At 37.6% G+C, this 22,860-nt stretch overlaps 1 protein-coding gene across 6 annotated transcripts in view; it reads right to left on the bottom strand.

Annotated features, from left to right (window-relative positions):
• SCAPER (S-phase cyclin A associated protein in the ER) overlaps positions 1-22,860 on the bottom strand; it is a 345,110-nt gene that overhangs the window by 228,091 nt on the left and 94,159 nt on the right. For 4 of the 6 annotated variants that reach the window (XM_073303508.1, XM_073303509.1, XM_073303513.1 and 1 more), the window contains 9 exons: positions 20,383-20,645; positions 17,212-17,460; positions 15,282-15,452; positions 13,729-13,804; positions 13,416-13,533; positions 12,893-13,004; positions 11,646-11,786; positions 7,281-7,436; positions 4,633-4,775 (listed from right to left, as the gene is read on the bottom strand). In XM_073303508.1, coding sequence (XP_073159609.1) covers positions 4,633-4,775; positions 7,281-7,436; positions 11,646-11,786; positions 12,893-13,004; positions 13,416-13,533; positions 13,729-13,804; positions 15,282-15,452; positions 17,212-17,460; positions 20,383-20,645 — 1,429 coding nt within the window. The remainder of the gene's footprint in view (positions 1-4,632; positions 4,776-7,280; positions 7,437-11,645; positions 11,787-12,892; positions 13,005-13,415; positions 13,534-13,728; positions 13,805-15,281; positions 15,453-17,211; positions 17,461-20,382; positions 20,646-22,860) is intronic. The other 2 variants (XM_073303512.1, XM_073303510.1) reach the window with 1 other exon arrangement.

Raw genomic sequence — 22,860 nt, 5'->3', positions numbered from 1 at the left:
AGGTCGATGTATCTTACATTGCTTATTCACAACCCTGAGGGATATAAGTTATGCTGACATAAGTGGTAGTGTGTACAACCCTTGAAGGTATTAATTGCCCCTGAAATCATCCCTAAGTTCTTCACTATCTCTAAAAGCCCAAGACGCCTATGAGGCTTTACCACTTTTCTTAGAAACTTGGGGTGAAGCCTATGTACTGCCTAATCTTTATGAAATATGGTATACAGTTGGTTTGGCCATCAGAGCCTGTTACTCCAAAATGCTCACAGCCAAGGTAGTGACCACTAGAAATGAGACTTTGAGTGACAGATGGTACAAAAAGCAACAATCTACAAGCCCCTTCCCTAAGTCTGGCTAACAAAAACTCAAATATCAAGGATAATTAGTCTCCTGGAAAGGGCGAGTACAGGTTCATAAGATCTTTTAAAAATTGTTTGAAATAAGGATGGTAAAATATAAGAACAGCCATACTGGGTCAGACCAATGGTCCATCTAGCCCAGTATTCTATCTCCCACTGTGGCCAGTACCAGCACTTAAGGAATAGCGTACAGACCAGTGCAATTTTGGAGAGATCCACACATCTTACCCTCCTGGCTTCTGGCAGCCAGAGGTTTAGGGATGCCACTAGCATGGGGTTACACAGCTGACCAGCTTGGCTAAAGCCTTTGATAGATGTATCCTCCATGAACTTATCTAGCTCCTTTTTAAACTCTGTTATACTTCTGGCTGTCACAACATCCCATGAGTTCCCCAGGCTGACTGTGTGTTGTGTGAAAAATTACTTCCTCTTGTTTGTATTAAACCTGCTACCTGTTATTTCATCAGATGACACCTGCTTTTCCTTTTGTGAGAAAGGAATAACACTTCTCTATTCATTTTTTCCATACAATTCAAGATTTTATAAATCTCTATCAGACCCCCACCTTAATTGTCAATTTTCTAAGCTAAACTGCCTACCCTTTTCAATCTTTCCTCATATGGAAGTAATTCCATACCTTTGATCATCTTTGCTGCTTTTCTCTGAACGTTTTCCAGTTCTAGCGTATCCTTTTTGAGATGGGGTGACCAGAACTGGATACAGTATTCAAGATGTGGGCACACCATGGATTTATACATGGGCATTATTACATTTTCTGTTTTATTTTCTATCCCTTTCCTGATAGTTCCTAACATTCTGTTACCCTTTATGACCACAACTGTACATTGAGCTGTAGTTTTCAGAGAACTATCCACAATGACTCCAAGATCTCTTTCTGGGGTGGTAAAAGCTAATTTAGACCCTCCCCCTCCTCAGACATGTGTAGTTCAGATTATATTTTCCGATGTGCACTACTTTGCATTTATCAATGTTGAATTTCATTTGCTATTTTGTTGCCCAGGCACCCAATTTTGAGAGATCCCCCTGTAACTCTTCGCAGTCAGCTTTGGACTTAATTATGTTGAATGTTTTGTATCATCTGAACTCTTTGCCACTTCACTGTGCACTCCCTTTTCCAGATCATTAATGAATTTATTGAACAGCACAGGTCTCAGTACAGAATCTTGAGGGACCCTGCTGGTTACCTCTCTCCATTGTGAAAACTATTTATTCTAACTCTTTGTTTCATATCTTTTAACCAGTTACTGATCCAAGACAGGACCTTCCCTGTTATCCCAGGACTACTGTGATAGACCCAGGCCAGTTGGGTACAGCAGAGTAATAATTTTTTTTTTTAGCTTGAGTTTTTTATTTTGAGATCTGTGCTAGTTTGATCCCTGTTTAGCTGTGCTGCATGTTTAGCTGGTATACATTGATTTTAGACAGTCATCCGAGCTCAGCAGAATAGACGGCGGCCACCCACTGCACGGCCCCTCGCCCCATTAAGACACATCAGACGTGCTTTCAGCTGAGGATGGCTTCAGTGTTGCTATACTGGCCACTGGATAAACATTTTTCTGTTCCCTGACTGACCAGAGTAGGGGCTGCTCCAGGCTAGGGTGGACACATGACTCCAATTAGCCTGTAAAGAGTCAGGTGAGGCTGTTAAGCTAATGTGAACACCTAACTCTAATTAAGGCCCCTCTGATACTGTAGAAGGGCTCACTCTAGCCAGGCTGAGGAAAGCCAGGGAGCCAGAGGAGAGGAAATGCAGCTGAAAGGCTGGGTAATGAAGACACCCCCAAGCCACTGGAAAGGGAGTCCTAAGATAAAGTTGAAGAAGGCGTTAAGAGAGAGACGCAGGGGGAAGTGGCCCAGGGAAATGTAGCAACTCTGGCAGTGAAAGGTTGGCTGCCAACAGCTGCTGCCATTAGGGTCCCTGGGCTGGAACCTGGAGCAGAGGGTGGGCCCGGGTTCCCCCCAACCCACCACTACAGAAACACCTTCTGGGAGGGGAAGACAGGCCCCTGTCAGGACAGGAGGCTAAACTGCTCTGGAATAAGCCCGTAGGAACAACAGAGACTGTGGGAGTTCTCTCACTAACCTCCTTGCTGGCTTATGACGAAAAGGGCTCAGTAAACTGTACCCTGGCTCCAGAGAGAGAAGGGCTACGTGGAGGGTCACAGTGAGCCTCTGAGGCTAGCATAAACCGCCTGGAAGCGCCAGACCCACGGGGACAAGGTCGGAGCTCTGCCACTCTACTTAGTCTCCTTAAGAGCCTTTGGTGAGGAACCTTGTCAAAGGCTTACTGAAAATCCAAGTATGCTATATTGACAGGATCACCCTTATTCACACGCTTGTTGACACCCCCAAAGAATTCTAATGGATGGGTGAGGCATGACTTCCCTTTACAACAAACTGTGTTCATCTACATTTCTGATAATTCTGCTCTTTGCTAGTTTCTAACAATTTGCCTGGTACTGAAGTTAGGCTTATTGGCCTGTAATTGCCAGGATTGCCTCAGGAGCTCTTTTTAAAAATCAGCATTACACTATACTGTGGTCCCTTACATAACAACATGGTGCACAGAAACAACAGCTTGATGAATAAACACAGTTGTCAGGAATAGCTTTGATTACACCAGAGATATGAAAAAAATCTAAATGAACTGAAACTAGAATAAAGGATTTTAACTTGAGCAACCTTTTATAATCAGTTCTATTTAGCAGCATAACACTTCCTGGATTCCCAAACAACTGTCCGGATCTCCTCAGATAAGCATAAAACATTCTGTCCTAAAAATCTAACAGCCATGATGTCAGATAAAGGGACTTGAAGTCTGGATACACTGAACTGTTAGGAAAGAAATCTTTAACACAAGGGGAGAGCGAATAGACTATCTTGCAGTGGGGGAGGTTTAGGTTGGATATTAGGAAAAACTTTTTCATTAGGAGGGTGGTGAAACACTGGAATGCGTTACCTAGGGAGGTGGTGGAATCTCCTTCCTTAGATATTTTTAATGTCAGGCTTGACAAAGCCCTGGCTGGGATGATTTAGTTGGGGATTGGTCCTGCTTTGAGCAGGGGGTTGGACTACATGACCTCCTGAGGTCCCTTCCAACCCTGATATTCTAAGATTCTATGATCTTTGGAAAGAGCAAGAATTTCTAAGAACCAGGAAGGCTTTTCCTACAGTGGTGCAACTAATATCACTCTGTCTCTGTTCTGCCTAATTTTCCTCAAGTCCTTTGGGAATTAAAGAAAATGGAGGAAATCACAAATGGGCTCTTCCACCGAACCATACTCACTGTGGCAGAGGCATCCTAGAGCTGGCTATACAGGCTCTGCGCAATCCAGGAACGGCGCAAAGAGTCATGAGCAAATTGGAGGATCTTGCCCTTTGTGTACATCATGTTTAAATATTTCATGGCATGCTAGGTCTTTATATGATGTCAAATTAGATTAATTTATGTTCTTGGAAGATGTAGAAAAAAATCAATACAAATTCAGAATGTTTTACTTAGATTAGAATATTCCTTAAAATGGCTTTGAAGAGCTCAAGCTGTGACTATCAGAAAAGACAAAAAAAATTTTTTTGTTTTAAACCAATGATCCTTTAGTCATAAAAAACTTCAGCTACAAAAAGAACGTAGCATATATTTTACTTATATGCTTTCAGAAGGAGGGGGGGGGAGAACTGAGAACAAGATTCAGACAAAAGAAATAAACACTAATAACTTAAGCAGAAGGTGATTTTAACATAAAGAAAGTCTTTCATGTACAATATAATGATTGACCTACATTCAATAGGTCAAAAGTTATATATACATCCAACTCATATTTGGCCCAAGATAGATAGAGCACTGAATAGCTGAAATGGCTATTGTATTAAAAACCTCTTTGTGGACTTTTGATTATGGACAAACCATTAAAAAAAAAAGGAAAAAGGCAATTTGTTAAAAGGTCTTGTTAGTAATAAAAGTTTATGATACAGCAAATTTTAATACTATAATAAAATAATAATGTATGTAGTGTGCACTGCAAATTTACACAGCACTTTTTCAACACAGAATAAGGAACCTGCCAGAAAGGACCTATTATTAATATGATTCACCTAACTTCTGTATTTGAAAATATTTATAAATAATATTTATTAATATTACTCTCCAAAAATACCAAAGCCCCAAGGCTGCATTGTTATCTGTACAGGAGCAAAAGTCTACTTGCATGGATCACCAGGCAGAAAAAGGGCCCAAGATAGTAAGGAGAACTACCTGGCCCTTTCCCGTGCTGCATCTTCCCGTGCTTTCTCTTTCTCCTGCCGCTGCTGTTCAATCCGAGCTTCTTGTTCTTTCCTCTTCATCAGCAGCTCTTCAACCCGGGCTTGGCGTTCTGCTTCCAGAGCTCTTTTACGCTCCTAATGATAGAAAAGTTATTTTCAGCTACTCACTTTTATTTACAAATTAACAATGGTATGAAATCATATTTTACCATCATTAAAGGCTCTAAGGACCAGATATGCACTGGACAGAAGCCTTGATGCCCGCACACAAAGATGCTCACAAATATACACACATATAACCACCTAAATAATAATCTGAATGTGCAGTTGTATGCACTCCTATAGGCAGTAAATGGGTATACATGTTTGTTTGCACATGAAAGACATTATTCACTCAATAATTGACTCAAAAAAGACTGACCAATTAACAGTGACATTTGGGTATATTCTCAACTTCTTAGAGGTTGAAGACTATGCTATAAAAATAAAATATCCTCTCAAAGAACTCCAAAGTCTTTGAGCATGATCCTAGAACCATTTTGCATGGTAACTTAAGTACTGGATATACAATCTTTACATCTATTAAGAACAAACAACTTATCTATGGTTTTGATTTTACCCTAATAAAAGTCAGGAAATTCAAAGTTATAATGACAATAGAAGTCATAACTCAGCCCCCTTTCCACATATGTAATATTTTGTGTTACTACATATGGGTGTTAGTTTTAATGTCTTAATATACACGTGCAATGTGGCTGGGTTATGGTTACTATGGGAACCATAAATGATTATTCTAACTTGTATTTGTATAAAGTTTCAATAACATTGTGTGAATGCATTTAATTTCCTTTTTTTAAAAAAGGTAAACAAGAAAAGTAACCGCATGTTTGACTGACTGTACAATTAAATAAATACACGAAAGTGCAAACTGCCATATTTAATACACAAAGTGCATCATCGGGCACTGCAGAAAAGACTGCTAGACCTGCTGGACCTCCCCAACACAACTCTTTAAGGGTATGTCTACGCTGCAATGTAAGCCCAGGCTCAGACTCAGGTTGGAGCCCAAACCCCGCTTCAGCCTACGCACACACCCCTCTCAGACTCAGGCTTGGATCTAGGATCCTGGGACTATTTGGGGCTGGAGGATTCAAGCCTGAGTCAATCTGGGACCCATGGTTCGAGGCCTATTGCTTTGCAGAGTAGATGCAGCCACATTGACACAGGTCCTGGGAGTCTGCCAAAAGCGTCCCATCGGCCAACTTCCTTTGTCCTCTCTATTCTGAGAATCTCCAGTTGACTCCAGGGAAACAGAAGCAGCCCCCTTTGGTGTAGTGCAGCAGCTCGATAAGTTAGCGTTTAACCTTTCCACTGTCTTCTGAACACTGAGCTGCAAACGCACCATCAGACAGCCTTCTGTGTTTGTAGTGTGCTGTGCACAGAAATAGCACAGTAGGAGGCTGAGGGTCTTAGTCTTTAGTTAAGCAAAGGGATCTGTGGAGAGAAAGGAATGGTGGTGGCATGGGGGACTGTAAGACTGCTTGGAGGATTTTTTCTGCCTGAGACTGAGAGGGGCCTAGAGCCCCTGATGAGGGGCCATCAGGGTAGGACTAGAGAAGTGGCAGGTACTCAAGGGAGCAAAAGCAGGCTGAGACCGCAGGACGACAGGCTGCAAGCACAAAGGAGTGGATCATTCCTTGAAGATGAGGAGGAAAGCTAGGGAGATGATTAGGGACAAATGTTCTTCACAGATTGAACCAGTCTAATGGGTCTCTTTCACAGGTGGTGAGCCAGACAATCCTTGGGAACCCAGGGTTTTTTTGAGTGATCAGCCCAAGTTCTATCAAGGCAGATGGGGTAAGTATGTTTTCTGGTTCCTGTGTAGTTACCTTTGTCTCAGCATGACCCTCTAAGCTATCAGAGGTGAAAAAGTGAGAGCTCTGTTTTTCCATAAAGAGGCAGAATCTTACTCACCACTGATACCTATCAACTGCACAGGATTATTAAGTGAGCACTGAAGGAAGCGTGATTAAAGATTCACAGCCAAAAGATACTTGTGGTGATCTGAGGGATGTATACAGAAGAACAGGGAGTTTACACAAGAGACAAAGTTATGCTTTGGTTTGTAACATAGGAAGCAGTGCCAAACAGCAGATGTATGAAGCTAGAGAAATCTAGCATTGGGAGGGTGTAGTCAAAAATATAGAATTCCAGGAACACACAAACATTTTTTCTTTGTGTGTTTAAGTAGCCCTATAAAATTGGAATACTTAAGATAGTATGCATATGATGACTATTTAACTACAGCTTTTGCTTTGAATATCTTCAGGTTTTCATCATAAAGCCCTCAGTATTGCTAAAACCTATTTGCTATTCCATTACAAGGAAACCATTAAATTCTTTAAAAAATTGAAGACATGACGAGTCGCAACTATCCAGTATTTGTATAAACAGCCCTGTACAAGTTTTAACAATCACATTTTTCCTAGCTTCCTGAAGCATTGTAAAAGAAGTTATCTGTGGAATCTTGCTTTTGTAATTTAGTGTAGGAGATAAATAAAAAATTTCATACAAGAGCAAATATACTGCTTTTATTGTATTTTTGCAACTATTTTTTGCACTTGAAAAGTTACATTATACCTGAACAGCTTCATCACGTGCTTGCTTTTCTTCCTGCCTCCGTTGGCGTTCCTCCTGTAATTCATTTAGTCTTTGTTCATACTCTTTTAGTTTGGACAACACATCATGACGTTTATTTTGGGCTTCTAAGGTGTTTATAAATGCAATTTCATTTACCTGCAATTAAACCAAAAAGTACAAGAAATTTGAAGAGTTAAAGTAAGATTTTCCGTTTAGTGGAGTCTATCCCAGGTACATTTCTAACTTTTGCGGATAATAAGAGATTTGCAGCACAGTGTATCCTTTCACATGTCCCTGGTTTTTCATCAAAAATTCTCGTGTTTAGTCTCAATATGATGCTATCCTTTGTTAAGGACTTGGATGTACATGAGAGAAAATAGGCATATTTTAAAATAATTTACCTAGATTATCCTACATATCAAGAACTGCTATAAACTAAACCCCTATTTTTTATAAGGCCCTGATTTAGAAAGGTACTAAAGCACATGCCTACCTTTACTCACAAGTAGCTCCACTGAATGTAAGCGGACTGTTCACATATTTAAGTACCATGCTGAATACCTTTAATCATCTTTTTAAAATTAAATTTACTTTAGACTGTAATACCAACTAACTGTCTCTGGGTTACAACCAATCTCATATACTAACATAACATTTTAGGTTTGGGGTTTTTTTAAATAAAAACATAGATCCCTATCCTGCAAGCATTTACTCATGTTTCACTTTACACATGTGAGTAGTCCCACTGATTTCAATTTAAATGTTTGGGTCTATATGATGTAATCCCTTATCTCACAGCTGCACCAACCAGGATTATTGTTTAAAGTCCACAGAGAGAAAACATTACTTAGGCCCAGATCCTGAAACTGGATTCACATGGGCAGACCCCACTCCCCATCTAGAAAAGACCCTCAGCATTTTGCTGTCCAGGGCAGAAAACATTTTCAGTACCCCTATTCCTTCTAAGCAGTTGAGCAAAGAAAGGCTGGTCAATGAGCAAAGCAAATAAATGAGGCTCTGTAGGGATGCAAGGATCAGACCGTTGATATCTAGTTGCAAGATCAGGGCCTTAAGTAGTTAAAAAAAAGCACTGGGAGTCAAGAGACATAGGTTCTGTTTCTTTCTCTGTTACTGACTTGCAACTTATTTAACCTGTGTACCTCTGTTCTTCTATCTGCAAAATGGGGATAGGAATACTACCTCACAGCAATGTTTTGAAGCTTAATTCACAGCCATTTGTAAAGCATTCAGAGATTCTTAGCTTGAAGACATTACAAAAATTATATTTATTCCTACCAGAGGGTTGCACATTTCAGTACATAAATCAGCATAAGCAAGGAAGCATGAGAGTTGATATTCCCCCCCCCTTTTTTTTTTTAAATCTCGGTGTAACTGAGGACAACATATTCAAATAACTAAAGGATCACATACTTTGTTGCTTCTGTAGACTGAGCCATACACCCAATGAGAGCAGCAGGTTAAGCTGCAGTTTATAATATGTGTAGGAAGCAGCAAGAGGTACTAGAATGATTTCTCCGCTTGAAGCATGAAATGGGCACTCTATGAGCCTTACTTTCCTGTCACGTCCACCAACAGAAATCAAATTTTTCTGATTTTCACCAAAACTAATAGGGTTCTGCCAATTGACGCCTAGACAATTCACTGAAATTTTGGAATTAATCAGATGCGGTGTTTACAAGCAAGTTGACTTGGGGGCCTTGGTTTCCTCACACATTATTTGTTTAAGAGGCTAGTCCAAGGAGTATGAACGAAGAAATGGGATAAGCTATCAAGAAAAAGTTAAATTTAGGCTTGATATCAGGAAAATCTTCCCAATAGTGAAATGTTTTGGAGTGTGGAAATTTTCTCATGGTAAATTATAGAAGCTGCATAATTTGGAACATTTAAAACAAGAATAGATAATGCACTAGCCAATACACCCACATGAATAAAGTTATACATGTGCATGAGTGTTTGTAGGATCAGGGCCTATATGATTCATTCAGTCTTTTCCACCTTTTACTTTGAAAATTGTATGTATTTATAGATTTATTAAATTCTGATATTTACCTTACAAAATGGAATGTTTTAAAAGTGGGTATATACACATTTGTAATTAAGGAAAATATATCAAGCTCAATAATCTTTTTCTTTCATACCCTGTTATGATCTATTTCATAAATATTTACTATTTTATTGATCCACAGTAGAACAGTACATAATGTTTTAATTCTAAAATGGCCACTGATAAATAACTCATGGAAAAATGATGCACAGGAGCCAATTTTTAAGTGCTTTTTGGATATTTTAATTTTTTACATTAAATATATGCAAAAATTTAAGCTTTGTATTCTCAGTGCTATACAAATCATTATTTTATTTTAAATTATTTGAAATAAGTGTATTTTTTACCCTCTCTTCGTACTCAAAAAGTGCTGAAAAGATTGGTGAACCTTAATATATATATATATATATATACACACACACACACGTAATATTTGCATCACAGTGAATGTTTGTTTCAGAAAGGTATTTGCAACTGAGAAAAGGCACACTATTATTCAATCTTAAATAAAATATATTTCAGAAGGAAAGTTATTGAGGAAAAATATTATTTTTATTAATAAAAAAGTTATTAGCATTGACAGAACACACTAGGAAATACTGAATATAAAAGAGTACATTGTCATACACAACCGTCTATTACATTTGTGTAATATTCACAAAAGGATTGTGCAGATGTAAATCTATGGAACTAATAAGAGGCCAAACAAAAGGTAGGTTTTTCTGCTTTGTTTACGGACTGGAATACATTTACAGAATGGATTTTGCACTTCAGTGAACAGCAAGCAGTGGGAATTTGGAAAACCAATTGGGCAGCAACAGTCATCATGGTCTTTCAACTGTACTACACATCAGCTAGTATTTCTGTAAACCCAATTAACCTTGATCTTCAAGAACAAAAGAACCACAAGAGGCAGCAGATCTCACACATTAAATACACACAACACTTCAAACGTCTGCTTAGTTGGGAATTATGTTAAGTGTGATTTAGTTAATATGATTACAGAAGTCACACTGGTTTAATTAAATAATAATGAAGGTAAATGTGTTAGACTGAATTAGATAGTTTAGAATAGAGTCTAGACTAAGTAACAGAACTAACCATTAAGTTAAACTGCTAAACCAATTTTGTCATGATTATAATAATTAACAAGATTGAAAAGGTGTATCAATCAAAGTTCAGATACAGAGCTTCACTACATATAAAACACAACATTCCAGTAGTAAGAGGACACCTTTGTTACAGAAAAAAAGGAGCTTTAAAATAAATTCTTCTTCTAAGTTACTTTATTAACAGTTCTTCAATAAACTAAAACAAAAAGCATTTATCAGCAACTACCACCTTAGTTCAAGTCTATAAAGCACTGATATGTTTTGTCTATATTCCTAGAATAAATACACTATGTAAAATACTTAGTCCTGCCATGAACGCAGGGGACTGAACTAGATGACCTCTCAAGGTCCCTTCCAGTCCTATGATTCCATTACAAGGTGTCTGATTACATGCTCTCCAATAATTTAACAGCACTAACTCCTTACTGATTTAAAAACAAAAACAAAAAACAGCTAAAAACACAACTATCAGTGCATTTAATTAATGTACAAAATTAACATTCTAATCTACATTCTTGTTTCTTCAGCGAGGTACTTCACAGACCCAGGAGGTAAGTACATTTTAAAGTGTATATTGGGGGCTCTCAATCATGTTCAATGCATTAGTCATGAGTCACTACTTTACTTGTGTTTGGGATTCCAGTCATATCTAAATCCAAACCACTGGGAAGGAACGGTGGGTTAGTACGAACTTGAGAAGAATGTTACAGGACTCCGTTTAAAGCGCCAGATTATCCCTTAATCCTAGAGTGGGGGAGTAGCATAGGGAGAGCACAAAGCATTTTCCCCACTTTGCACATCCCATGCAAAGCTACAGGTACAATTGTAATTAAAAGGACAGGCTCTTTCTGTGAACCTTCAGGGGTGCAAATTACCGAAAAAGCTATTATGCACTATCAGGTGTAGAGGGGAGAGTACTATGCACTATCCAAAGGCTGGCAAGAGCGCTACTTGCTCTTTATTCAAATCTCTCCTTAAAACACATTTCTTCTACTAAGCTTCCCAAGTTCACCCATAAAGGGATTTTTTTAAAGGAAAACTTTCACCATTCTGAAACTGAACCTTATCTGCTTGACTGGTGATCATATGTCTGGATCCCTATTGCCTTTATATATCTGATATAGAGATTGTATATAGTCCTGAGCACACTCAACAAATAATAAATGTTTTTCTATTCAAACATCTTACCTTTGCTTCTTCCTCTTGTGCTTTTTTCACAATTGCTTGTAACTGCACTTCACGTTTAAATTCAGCATGGAGTAATTTTTCCTCCATCATCCTGCGTCTCTGATCCAGTAATTCTTCTTTCCACTTTCGCACATCTTTCTCCTAAACACAGTGAGTTAGTACATTATTAATACAATACAGCAATTAATGTCTGAATTTTCCCCAGTATTTTCTACTTTGTAACCTTTATCTACACTTGTGACAGTACAAAGTTATGCTATCCTGCAAAACCCTGCAGTAACTTCAGTCTAGCTCAAAGGGAATTGAGTAAAAAAATATTAAAATTAAGTGAGCTCTTTTGATATGTCTCAGCATTTCGAGCACGTTCTCTGAGTAAAAAGGAGTTAGTGTGAGATTTTCTCATAAATCACACAGCGCTTAATGATTTGGCAATAACTCTGTTTAATGATGTCAACACTATTTTACAAGTCCAGTGCAGTATTGTACACAGTATGACAAAAGCCTTTTGCTTCAGGTAATATAACAAACTCAAAAGGAGCCCTCAGACAGGGAGCAGATCAGGCCCTTCTGATGAAGCCAATCCCTAGAAGCAGCAGGGACTCCTGCAGTAACAGCTTGGAGCAGCACGGAAGGGAGAGATATCTGCACAATCACTGGATGCTAGCAGTATGAGAAGACTGTTTTTTACAATCTGAACTATAAACATGATTTTCTTACTGATGGTAACTGCACAGTCCTATACCTACCAGTGATCTCTCCATTTTTCCTTCCTTCCTTTCCCGAACCCATCTCTTCATCCCCAACAATGTCCCTCTTCCCTTTTATTCCTTATTCACCATTTCATTCCCCTTGGCCTGTCTGGCGTGCTCATCATCACCCCAATCAGTGGTTTATGTGTTTTTCGCCCCCTCCCCCTGTCCTTTTTCCTGTTTCTTTTCTTTTTACTCTGGCAAGATCTTTGGGGAAAAGTCTGTGTATTCCTATGTATTTGTAGAACACATAGTACAATGGGCACCCAATCTAGAATGAGACTTTGGATAATATAAATAATAATAACATACAAGCCTCCTAGAAAATCAGGTCACCTGTGTCATGCACTAAGATTCTGCTAACTCAGATCCAGAAGACAAGGTTCATTTTGAAGTTAGCTCAGAATTTAATAGTCGAGTATGTGTTTGGACCACGTGAACAAAATATACTCTTCTAAATTAAAATAAACTGGATCTTTTTAACTATAGAAAGCTTACCCGCTCTATCAGTTTTTGAAGCTTTAGTGTTTTCTCTTCACGTAACTTTTCTCTCAGCTGTTGAGCTTTCATCTGTTTCTCCTCATGTTTCTTTTTAGATTCTGCTATTGTTCTTTTAATATAAACATAATAAAATAAGCCAATGAGACAAAGAACTGAGACTGACAATCCTATAAGCAATTCAGCGATCCAAATATATTTAGGAAAGTAAAAAAAGCATTATACCACTGAAATGTAACTTATTTGATTTAATCTCATGTATAGGTGTTTGATTAATATATTTAATATTATCCCTGTTCTGTTCTTTCAAACGCAGAACCTTTTAGCATTTAAACTACTGCACAATACAGTACAAATGTAACAAATTTTATAACAATAATATCCAGCTCTTAAATAAGTTTGTTTCTCCACAAATTACAAAGCACTTTATAAAGAAAACAAGAAATTAACAACATAATAACTGCATGCAACAGTTTAATCTACTTCTATTTTGGCTAGTTAAGTCAGCTGAAAATTCCAAGACCTTTTGCGAGATGGTGAAGAAAGTTTCTCATGCATATGTATTCCATGGCCTGGTGGACGTGCAGGTTCTTCTTCCACTATATCACCCCATGAATTATTTTGACGCCATGATTCACGAGCTGCACAGAAAGGAAACAATCACTTACATAATTTAAAATATAATGTCCAACAATATCCAAATAACATCACTCTGAACTTCTCAGTGATTTGGGAGTCATTTCTATTCCAAAAGCATAACTGAGTATGAAAAAAAAGTCTCTTTCATAAACTATTTTTGTTATTTTCTGTGTTTAGATGAATACATAAATCTTTACCTTCATAATCAGCCAGGACATCATTCCAGTCCATAGACACGCCACAGAAAGATATACTTCCACTGCCCATGCTAGCCTGAAATTTCACAAAATGATCCATGAAATCAAAACATAACTCTTTTACACAATCCTATACTAGCAAAAGGGTGGATTTTATAATGCTGTATAAACTTAGACTCAAGATTAAGGGCAATAAAAGAGATACCCCTGCAGAAATAGAGTGAATCCCTAGAGAACTCATTTTTTGTGTAATTTTTATTTGCAGAATAATGCCTTAATTACAAATAGAAAAGGAGTACTTGTGGCACCTTAGAGACTAACCAATTTATTTGAGCATAAGCTTTCGTGAGCTACAGCTCACTTCATCAGATGCATACTTTCCACAGTATGCATCTGATGAAGTGAGCTGTAGCTCACGAAAGTTTATGCTCAAATAAATTGGTTAGTCTCTAAGGTGCCACAAGTACTCCTTTTCTTTTTGCGAATACAGACTAACACGGCTGTTACTCTGAAACCTGTCATTAATTACAAATGACCGCTCCAGCTGCTACTAAGCATTTTACATCTCTGAAGACTGATAAACTACCATAAAGTACTACAACATGTTTATTGAATCCTGAGTTATGTATTATAGTTAAATTATGAGTTTCAAAGAACTGTCCAAATGCCCCAGCAGGGACTGGGGGTCCACTCTGCTAGGTACTATATAAACATAGTCCTTACCCTAAAGAGCTCACAAGCGAAGGATCCAGTCCTGCAAATATACATGAATCACTTTACTCAGATGAGTAGTCTCACTCAACTAAATTCTATGGAAAGTCACTCAAATGCGTATTTCCACAATTGGGCCTTAAATAATTAATCTCTATGTTTTCAAGATGATGTGTGGGGTTTTAGCTACCTAATTCCCATAGTCACTTACAGCCTCTTCCTGCTACTGCCAGTCACACTGAGTAGTACCCTACTTCATGAGTGGACACACAGATTTCAATGAGACTACTCATGGAGTAAGGTATTACACAACATGAGTAATGGCAGCAAAATTGAGCTTTTGGCTATTAATGTAAATATTACATTAATAGCTTTTGGCTATTAATGTTAATATTTCTTTGAAATTTTGAGGATAAAACAGACCCCAGCAAGACAGGAGATTTTCTCTTTAAGACAACTAAAAAACCTTAAATGTGCTGATCAAAGACTCATACTAAACATCTCCCTTCAATTTCCATCTCTGCTTTCTTTAAAAGTAGTATATTTTCCAGATAAAATGATTAGATGTTCTGCCAGCTAGTTGGTCTTGCTGACTAATTAGCACCTACAGTAATATACAATACAGAAAGCGAAACACAGTAAAATTAAAAATATCTTACACAAATTTCTATAAATTGATATAGTTTTCACAGTTATTACATGATAATGTAATACATGTATAAACAGTTATTATATTTGCATATAAAATAAACTGTATATAGCAAGTAGGAATGTGAAATTAAATTTTATGCTTACATTCTGATAACTAATATTAGTCATTTTAAAACAGACTGAAAACTCACAGAAAAATCACTATCATTGTCAGTCTCAATGTTAATGTCATTGTTTTCTTCTGCTTCAATCTCTCTAGTTAACTGCTCCTCTTCTGCAATGGCACTAGCTATTGCTTCTTCATTGGCCTTTTCCAGGCGATCTGCTAACTCTTCTTTTTTAGCAAGGACTTCTGCCATAGACTGTATAGAAAATCAAAAATTAGAACTGGACCAGAAGGTTAGAAATAAGTAGCTTTCTAAATATGGATCATGTTACATTTTTAGGTCAATTTACAGTCATTTTCTATATTAGTTGTGGTACATTTAAAGGATACATTTAATGAATTAAGAAAACAGGCTAAAATGCTAGCAGTTTCAAACTAATTAATTAAATAGCTACAAGAACATTTCTTACAATATGATATCAAAATGATCTTCAGGAACACTTTACAAATGAGGAATTTAATCTAGCCTCTGAATCTAGACAATACTGTTGGAAGTCTGAACTCAGTTTTAAGTGGCATCCTTGCAGATCTGCAGTATAGGAACCCAGGTAATACATGTGCTTTGGAAGCTGCAGTATTTCTGGTAGAATGACTTTGGAGAGTTCTAGAACAAGAAGAGGTTCTTTTTTTATAAACTGCAGTAGAACTGAATATCCACTTAGATATTTGCTGATTTGGTATGGGATTCTTCTCAAGCCAAAAACAAGCTATGAGGACTACAAAAACTTGTTACTCTCTCGATACAAAATTTGTGACAATAATTGTACTTTGCATACAGAATGGCCATTCCATGAGAGGATCAGGGATCAGTGTTTAACCATGACTAGCTACATGATGATGAACATAACTTGTCCTTATCTACTACACAGGCCAAAAAGTCATGGCCAACATAATGTCAGCTAACTCAATTATCAGAAGCCATGTTTATACTCAGCAAAATCTCCTAATGTAGGCAAACCCTAGGAGGTGAACGGATAATTCATTCATCATGACCAGTCATTCCTTGGCCCCTCTGCCAAAGCCAAGAACAAGGTGACACCTTTTATTAGAAAATGGTCTTGCATGTCAAAAGTATTTTACTTAGTATCATGAAATAAAGTTATAATTAAGATTAGCAGCCTGTTCTTGGAAGTCCTCTTGCTACAAAGTGACATCCGTGTGTGATGATAATGTATAGGAGATTAATGTCAGAGATTTTAAAACAGTTTCTAGCTTGCTTTATTAGACAAGAACAAGTTCTGTTTGAACAGTATGCAACATGTTTAAATTGTACACAGTAAAATTATTATTCAGATTGTTACATCAGCACTAAGGCACATTTTTTTAAAGTACCAAATTGTTGAAAGGATCAGATAAAACATATTCTTTATGCTGTTTATACTTCAGAATAAGCAAAGAAAATAAAGAAACAATTATAAGGAAATATTTTATATTGTACAAGCTCCCTGGTAAGACATGGCCCCAAACAATATGTCAGCCATGCCTGCAAGTTGCATAGGAAGACATAAGAAAAGGAATGGGTTGATTTTAGTGGGGAAAGAAGTCTGACCATTCCCATATTGGTTTCCTAATGAATTTCAATAACTCAAGCTCTTCCAATCCAAGCAATTAGTGGAATTACTATAACAATAAACATGAGGCCTGTTTAAAATCAACAATTACGAAAGGAAGTGAAAAATCTTTCTGATCATATATCTAGAAAGAACTTTGTAATCCAAACCAGTGCATTCCTGTATTTTAGCCTAACTCGGATGTCTTACTGTAATCAATTCTAGAGTTGAATGTGCTTGGAAATATGAAAAAATGATTTTTTTTTCCATACTATATACATTTGGTGCTCTGTGGACTTTTTGACAAATTCTGTAGTAGGCTAACATTAAATATTGTGCAAAGGAGAATGAGAAACCCAAGGCATATCTTTGTAATTTATTCAGAATTCTTGTAAATTGTCTTACCAATCTGGCAGCACTCACATTTGAAATGTCTGAGGGGTCCATTTCACTTTCTATCTTGTTTTTTAATGCTTCATGTTGTTCTTTACTACCAGAGATCAAGGAGGGAGATTCATCAATCTGTAGACTTTCTGAAGTAAGTTCAGTGTCTATGACAACTGCAGGCATTTCAGAAGGTGTTTGTAAGCAAGAACTGTCCTGTAAAACCACGTTGCCAGTGTTTCTGGTATCTTCTAGTGTGTGTGCTGTGAACTAATAACAGACACATTTACAAAATAAGTTAGATGCAACACACTGATTTTCAAATATCTGCTTGAAAAAGAAGCTAATACAATATGAGGGTTAAGTACAGTATTTTTATGTGATGCAAGTAGTGCTGGCTTTAGTTAAAGTTGCCTGACATTTTCCATCTACTTATAACTTACAGGTTGAAAGTGCTGGGCTGAAGCACATGTTTTTTTGTGTGTGTGAAGCTTTCAGCTAAAAGACCCTTGTGTCTCCATGCTTTGGAGCAGGGATATCTAGCAGCAGGGGTCTCCCTGGTGCCAGGGATGTGCCTTTTGCTATCCTCATAAAAATGTGGCCAAATTGGGCCATATTATAAGCCTCTTAAAAATCTCAGTTTGCACATGTTCAGTACAGAACCATGCCTCATTTGGTGCATAGGCCAGAATGTGCTCGGTGAATAAATCAGCACTGTATAGTGAATAAGGCTGTTGTCTGCAGGATACCTGCTTCATTTGTTGAAGAAGTTGGAAGGTCTGTATGTAGTAAATGAAGCAAGGAACTGCAGGAAGAGAAAGGATGGTCTCATGGTTAAAGCAGTTAAATTCCATTCTGGGGAACTGGATTCTATTCCTCCCCCTGCCAAAGTTCTTATGTGATGTTGGGCAAGTCTCATAAACCAAAATTTTCACAGCTGACCACTAATGGTGTTCATTATATTTTGGGTACCCAAGTTGAGACACCTCAGAAGTGCTGAGAACGCACAACTGCAACTGTACACTGCTCTGAACACATAAAGTGATATAAAATGTTAAGTACTCTGAAAAATCAGGGCATACGTAGCTCAAAACCAGGGAGTTAATTCTAGGTTCCAGGTCTGGGAAAACAAAAACGTAGAAGAGGTGACTTTGAGAAAAGAAGACAAGGATAACATGTAGAAATATAGTACAACATTCTTTTATTAAGGCCTACAATCTCCTCTCCCTTTTTCCACAGAGAGAAGCAAGTGAGATTTGAGGGGGTGGAAATATCCCCAAAGCAGCAAAATGCAGGAACTTGTGACCTCACCAAAGTCAGTGTGGTTGCACTGCTGTATAAGTAAAAGCAGAATTGGCAGAAGGGCTATAAGATGTATTCAGTGTTAATACCGGTATATAAATAAAAGCTGGAATATGTTATGTGAGCCCTTACCCTCCAGGGAAGAGGATGGGAGGATTGGTATAGTGGCAGAGCTCCAGGCCCTACCCCTTCCTCAACCCACCTACTTCCTGCATTCTCACAAAAAGATGGCCCCCAGAGCTAAACTACACACATACTGTGGGTTCTCCAGAACCCTGCCACCCACTCCTTATGTAGGATGATAACACTGGTCCTTTTTCAAAAAAGACCATCCAGAATTGCAGAGGCAGGAGCAGGTATGCTTTTTTGAGTGTAACTCTGTTAAATCAGTGGGATTACATGGGTGAATATGAGAGCAAAATTTGGCCTCATATTGTTAAATTAACCAATATGCATACTTTAAGGGTTATCGTTCTAATGACTTAAACATAATTTACACAATTTCGTTTATACTGGCATCAACATTATTTATATTCCAGTCACTGTTGCTAATATACTTATTTGCAATATTTATATTAGCTTGACTGATGTTTACAGTGTAGTCAACACTGTTTATGATAAAATCAATAGTTATATAGCAAAATAAATGGTAATTTTATGAAATAATGTTGAAAAACACAAACATTCCCACTCCAGCAAAAGACTTCAATACAACAATGGAGAAAACTGCCATACATATCTTTGTTACTAAGCTTTCCTAACAATAATATTTTAACCAAACTATATTGACCAGCAAATAATTTCCACCAACATTACTACTGTTACAAATGATATTATTACATGAACTTCTAGTAAAACACATTCCTTTTGACTGCACTGTAATACCTATTCAACTAGGGTTTTATACCATGCTCATACAATAGTTCATTTCCACGCAAAGGATTAAATTTATGGCCAGATTTTGCCTGGCCCTTGCACGGATGCAATTAACAAGAGGAAGCAAGGGATTCTCCCACTCCTTTGCTATTTCTATCACCTCCCTGCATGGAAAGCAGGTAAAATTGCAATCACTTTAGTGCAAACATATATTTTTAGAGTACAGAGACTGTTACCTGCTCACGCCCCCCACATAGGATTCTAGTCACCACCAGAGGAAGTGGGGAGGCGCCACAGTAAGTGTCAAAGGGAAGATTAAGCTTCACTCCTTATACCACCCCTTCAACATCATCCATCAGAGATGTCAGCCACAAAGGGAAGATTAGGCTTCACTCCTCTAAAGAGAGTGGCAAGGGACATACTCCATGAGCCAGGGAACTCCAGGAGGCATTGGAGCTCTGAACCACCCTCAACGTGGGTATGTAGTGTTGATGGCATAATCAGGCACTCACTGAACATAAGTGAATACAGATAATTTTTCTGATATACTTTACTTTTTAATATTTGGTTGTCTGCGCTAGGAGCTACTGTTAAAGCCAAATCTGATTGTATACTTTCAAAAACATTAAAACATTTTGGTTATTGTTGCAACAAATGTGTCCAATCCTGCAGCCCTTATGGGTGAGCAGATCCACTGACTTCAACTAAGTTGCCTACTACCATAACCACGCCCAGTTGTTTTTCTAGACATTGTAAAATATATAGTGCATCTCTATCTGATAAGAGTTTTTTATCACTGTCAATTTATGTCGCCCCTTAATGTTATTCACAATGTAGTTTCTGTATATTAACCATAATAAAAAGGATTTGATAAAAATTCAAAACATTTTAAAACCTTTCGATCAGGTTAAAGACTAAACCACTGTACATAATAACCTCGATTAATGTTTCTATATAAACATTAGTAAAATATTACAATAATAAAGATAAAAAAGTGTTTCAAATTACACTTACCTGAGTCCTTTCAGCAAGAGGATGCTCACTCAGATATAAAGAATCTTTCTGCAGAGGTTCTATATTTTTGGATGCACTATCTTCATCGAATGAATTCTTCTGTTTACTTTCTGATGGTCTGAAGACTACATTTTCTTTGTCACTGTCATCTTTAGCTCTTAGCAATTCTGCAGCTACAGGAGTTTTTGTCGCTACAGCTGTAGATCGAGATCGAATAGGCCTTCCACGCTGAACTGTTTCCCATCCTTCTGCATCCTTTCTTTCTACACAAGGAAACAAAAACACCCCACCAAGAAATAGCTTTATAAATACAATTTTGCAAAGCCACAATTAGCAATTTTATTGTCTAAATTGTTCTTGCACAACAAGAACACCTTTTCTCTTTAAAAATATATGGAAACCTATTAGACACTGTTCAAGAATAATTTTCCTTCCAAGGGACACTATCAGTTTAAAAATCCTGCGCCCCATTCTGAAAACTCCTACGTACATACTTTACTAGTGGGAGTAGTTCCACTGACTTCCAAGGGGCTACTTTCATGAGCCAAGTTACTCCTGAGCATTAGCGTTTGTACTTTTTTGGGGGGGGGGGAGGGGGGGGAGGGAGTTATGTACACATACTTTTTAACAATAGGTTTTCTTATTTATGTTTCTATTACCATTCTCAGGCCCTGATACTGCAATAAGAGCTCGGTGCACAGACCCTTGCATCTGTATAGACCCCAATGACTTCAATGGGCCTCCATTCAAGCACAAGGATCTACCCATGCAGATGCACTTGCAAGACTCAGGCCTTATGCTATTAAAAGTGAAAATATTTTTGAAAATATAATTTAATATTTTTCTATGTATGCTGTTTATTTACTTTTTGCATTTCGCTCAACTTGGATGATAAAAATACACTACTTAGTGTCAATTTCCAGATAAATATTAATATAAAGAGAAGAGATAAGAATAGAACACCGTCAGGAGTCCTCAATATCCTCCACTAAGTTCTGCAAGGGATGAAAAAAAGTATACGCCACAAAGTTATCCGTGCTAATGTCAAATAAAAACACAAGAAAATACAAACTTACAGATGAGTTGCAAAGATCGAGGGGAAATTAGTTAACCCTACAACAGTGGTTCCCAAACTTTAACAACCTGTGAACCCCTTTCACTAAAATGTCATGTCTCTCGAACCCCCGCCTAAAAATGAATATTTCCAGGGATTTTCTCCTTTACCTGAGTATAAATTATAAAAGCAGTGATCTTGGAAATATAAAATTTATTTTTATATCATGCTTGTTACACACTATTTATTATTAATTATTATTATTTATCATTATGGTATTTTTATTACATTATGAAAATGGCGACACTCTTCCAAGATCTCACTTTCGTAGCTTGTATCGCTTTTGAATAAGCCTGTTATAAGACAAGGCTCCTGTGTTTCATCAAGGAGTATCAGATATGAAACAGCATGAAGGTATTTAAGAAGCCAACTCAAAGAGTTCCTCCTACACAAGCATTCAGGTCTTGAGCAGTCCAAGCACACAACACACGTTACAACAAAGCTTAAACTTCGTAATAATTTTAAAACCAATACTAGCTGCCTATTTAATTTTAAAAACAGCAAAAAATATCCACCTCCTTTTTCATTTGTTATAAGGAGTCTTGAAGTTTAAATCCTTTCAGTGTGATAGATATGCTTGCTTTGATCTGCTTAGCTCTTGGCAGTCCAGGGGCTCCAGGCTGCTGGCCCCGTGCTGCCCGGGATCCCTAGGAACAGCTCTGTCCACCATTAGGGAATTTTTTCCCCGAGAACCCCCTGTAACATTTCACAAACACCAGTTTGGGAACCATTGCCCTACAATTATGTGCAAAAGCAAGCATAGGAAAGACATTCAGCACATAAATAATTCCAAAATTATTAACTTAAAAAAAAATCTTTTAAAGTCATGTGAAGTCCGGCTGACTGCATCTAAATCACCACGATACTCCAAAAATACATCATTCTGACCACCAAGCACCTTTTGCAGCAGTTTCTAACCTTCTCTCTCCCCCCCACCCACAAAGCAGAGCTGCCCTTCTTTGGGTAAACCCAGACAAATTCTGCCCCATCTTTAGTTGTGGCGCACTCGTTCTGGGACAAAAGAGCAATCAGAAAATCAACAAGCACAATGGAAATGGCCAAAAAGGGATCAGATAAGTGGCAGATTTTAAGTATGTCATGCAATTTTGAAAAGTTTTAGTAATAATATTTTCTATCCCCCATATGTAAAATAAAAACAAAACAAAAATGTTTTAAAGTTCACCTTTAAGATAAATAAGGAAGGACAAGGCACTAAAAGAGTTTTAGACAGAATTTCTTTACACTCAGAGTACATTATATCCACTGACATGCTCTATTTCATGAGGTACAGGTGTGAAACTGGAGCTTTATACTAGACATCGGACACCCATTCCTGTGCTCAAAAGTTTATTTTTTAAAATCTT

Source organism: Lepidochelys kempii, chromosome 10 (genome assembly GCF_965140265.1).
Source record: "Lepidochelys kempii isolate rLepKem1 chromosome 10, rLepKem1.hap2, whole genome shotgun sequence".
NCBI lineage: Eukaryota > Metazoa > Chordata > Testudines > Cheloniidae > Lepidochelys > Lepidochelys kempii.
This window is presented reverse-complemented; position numbering and strand designations above follow the sequence as displayed.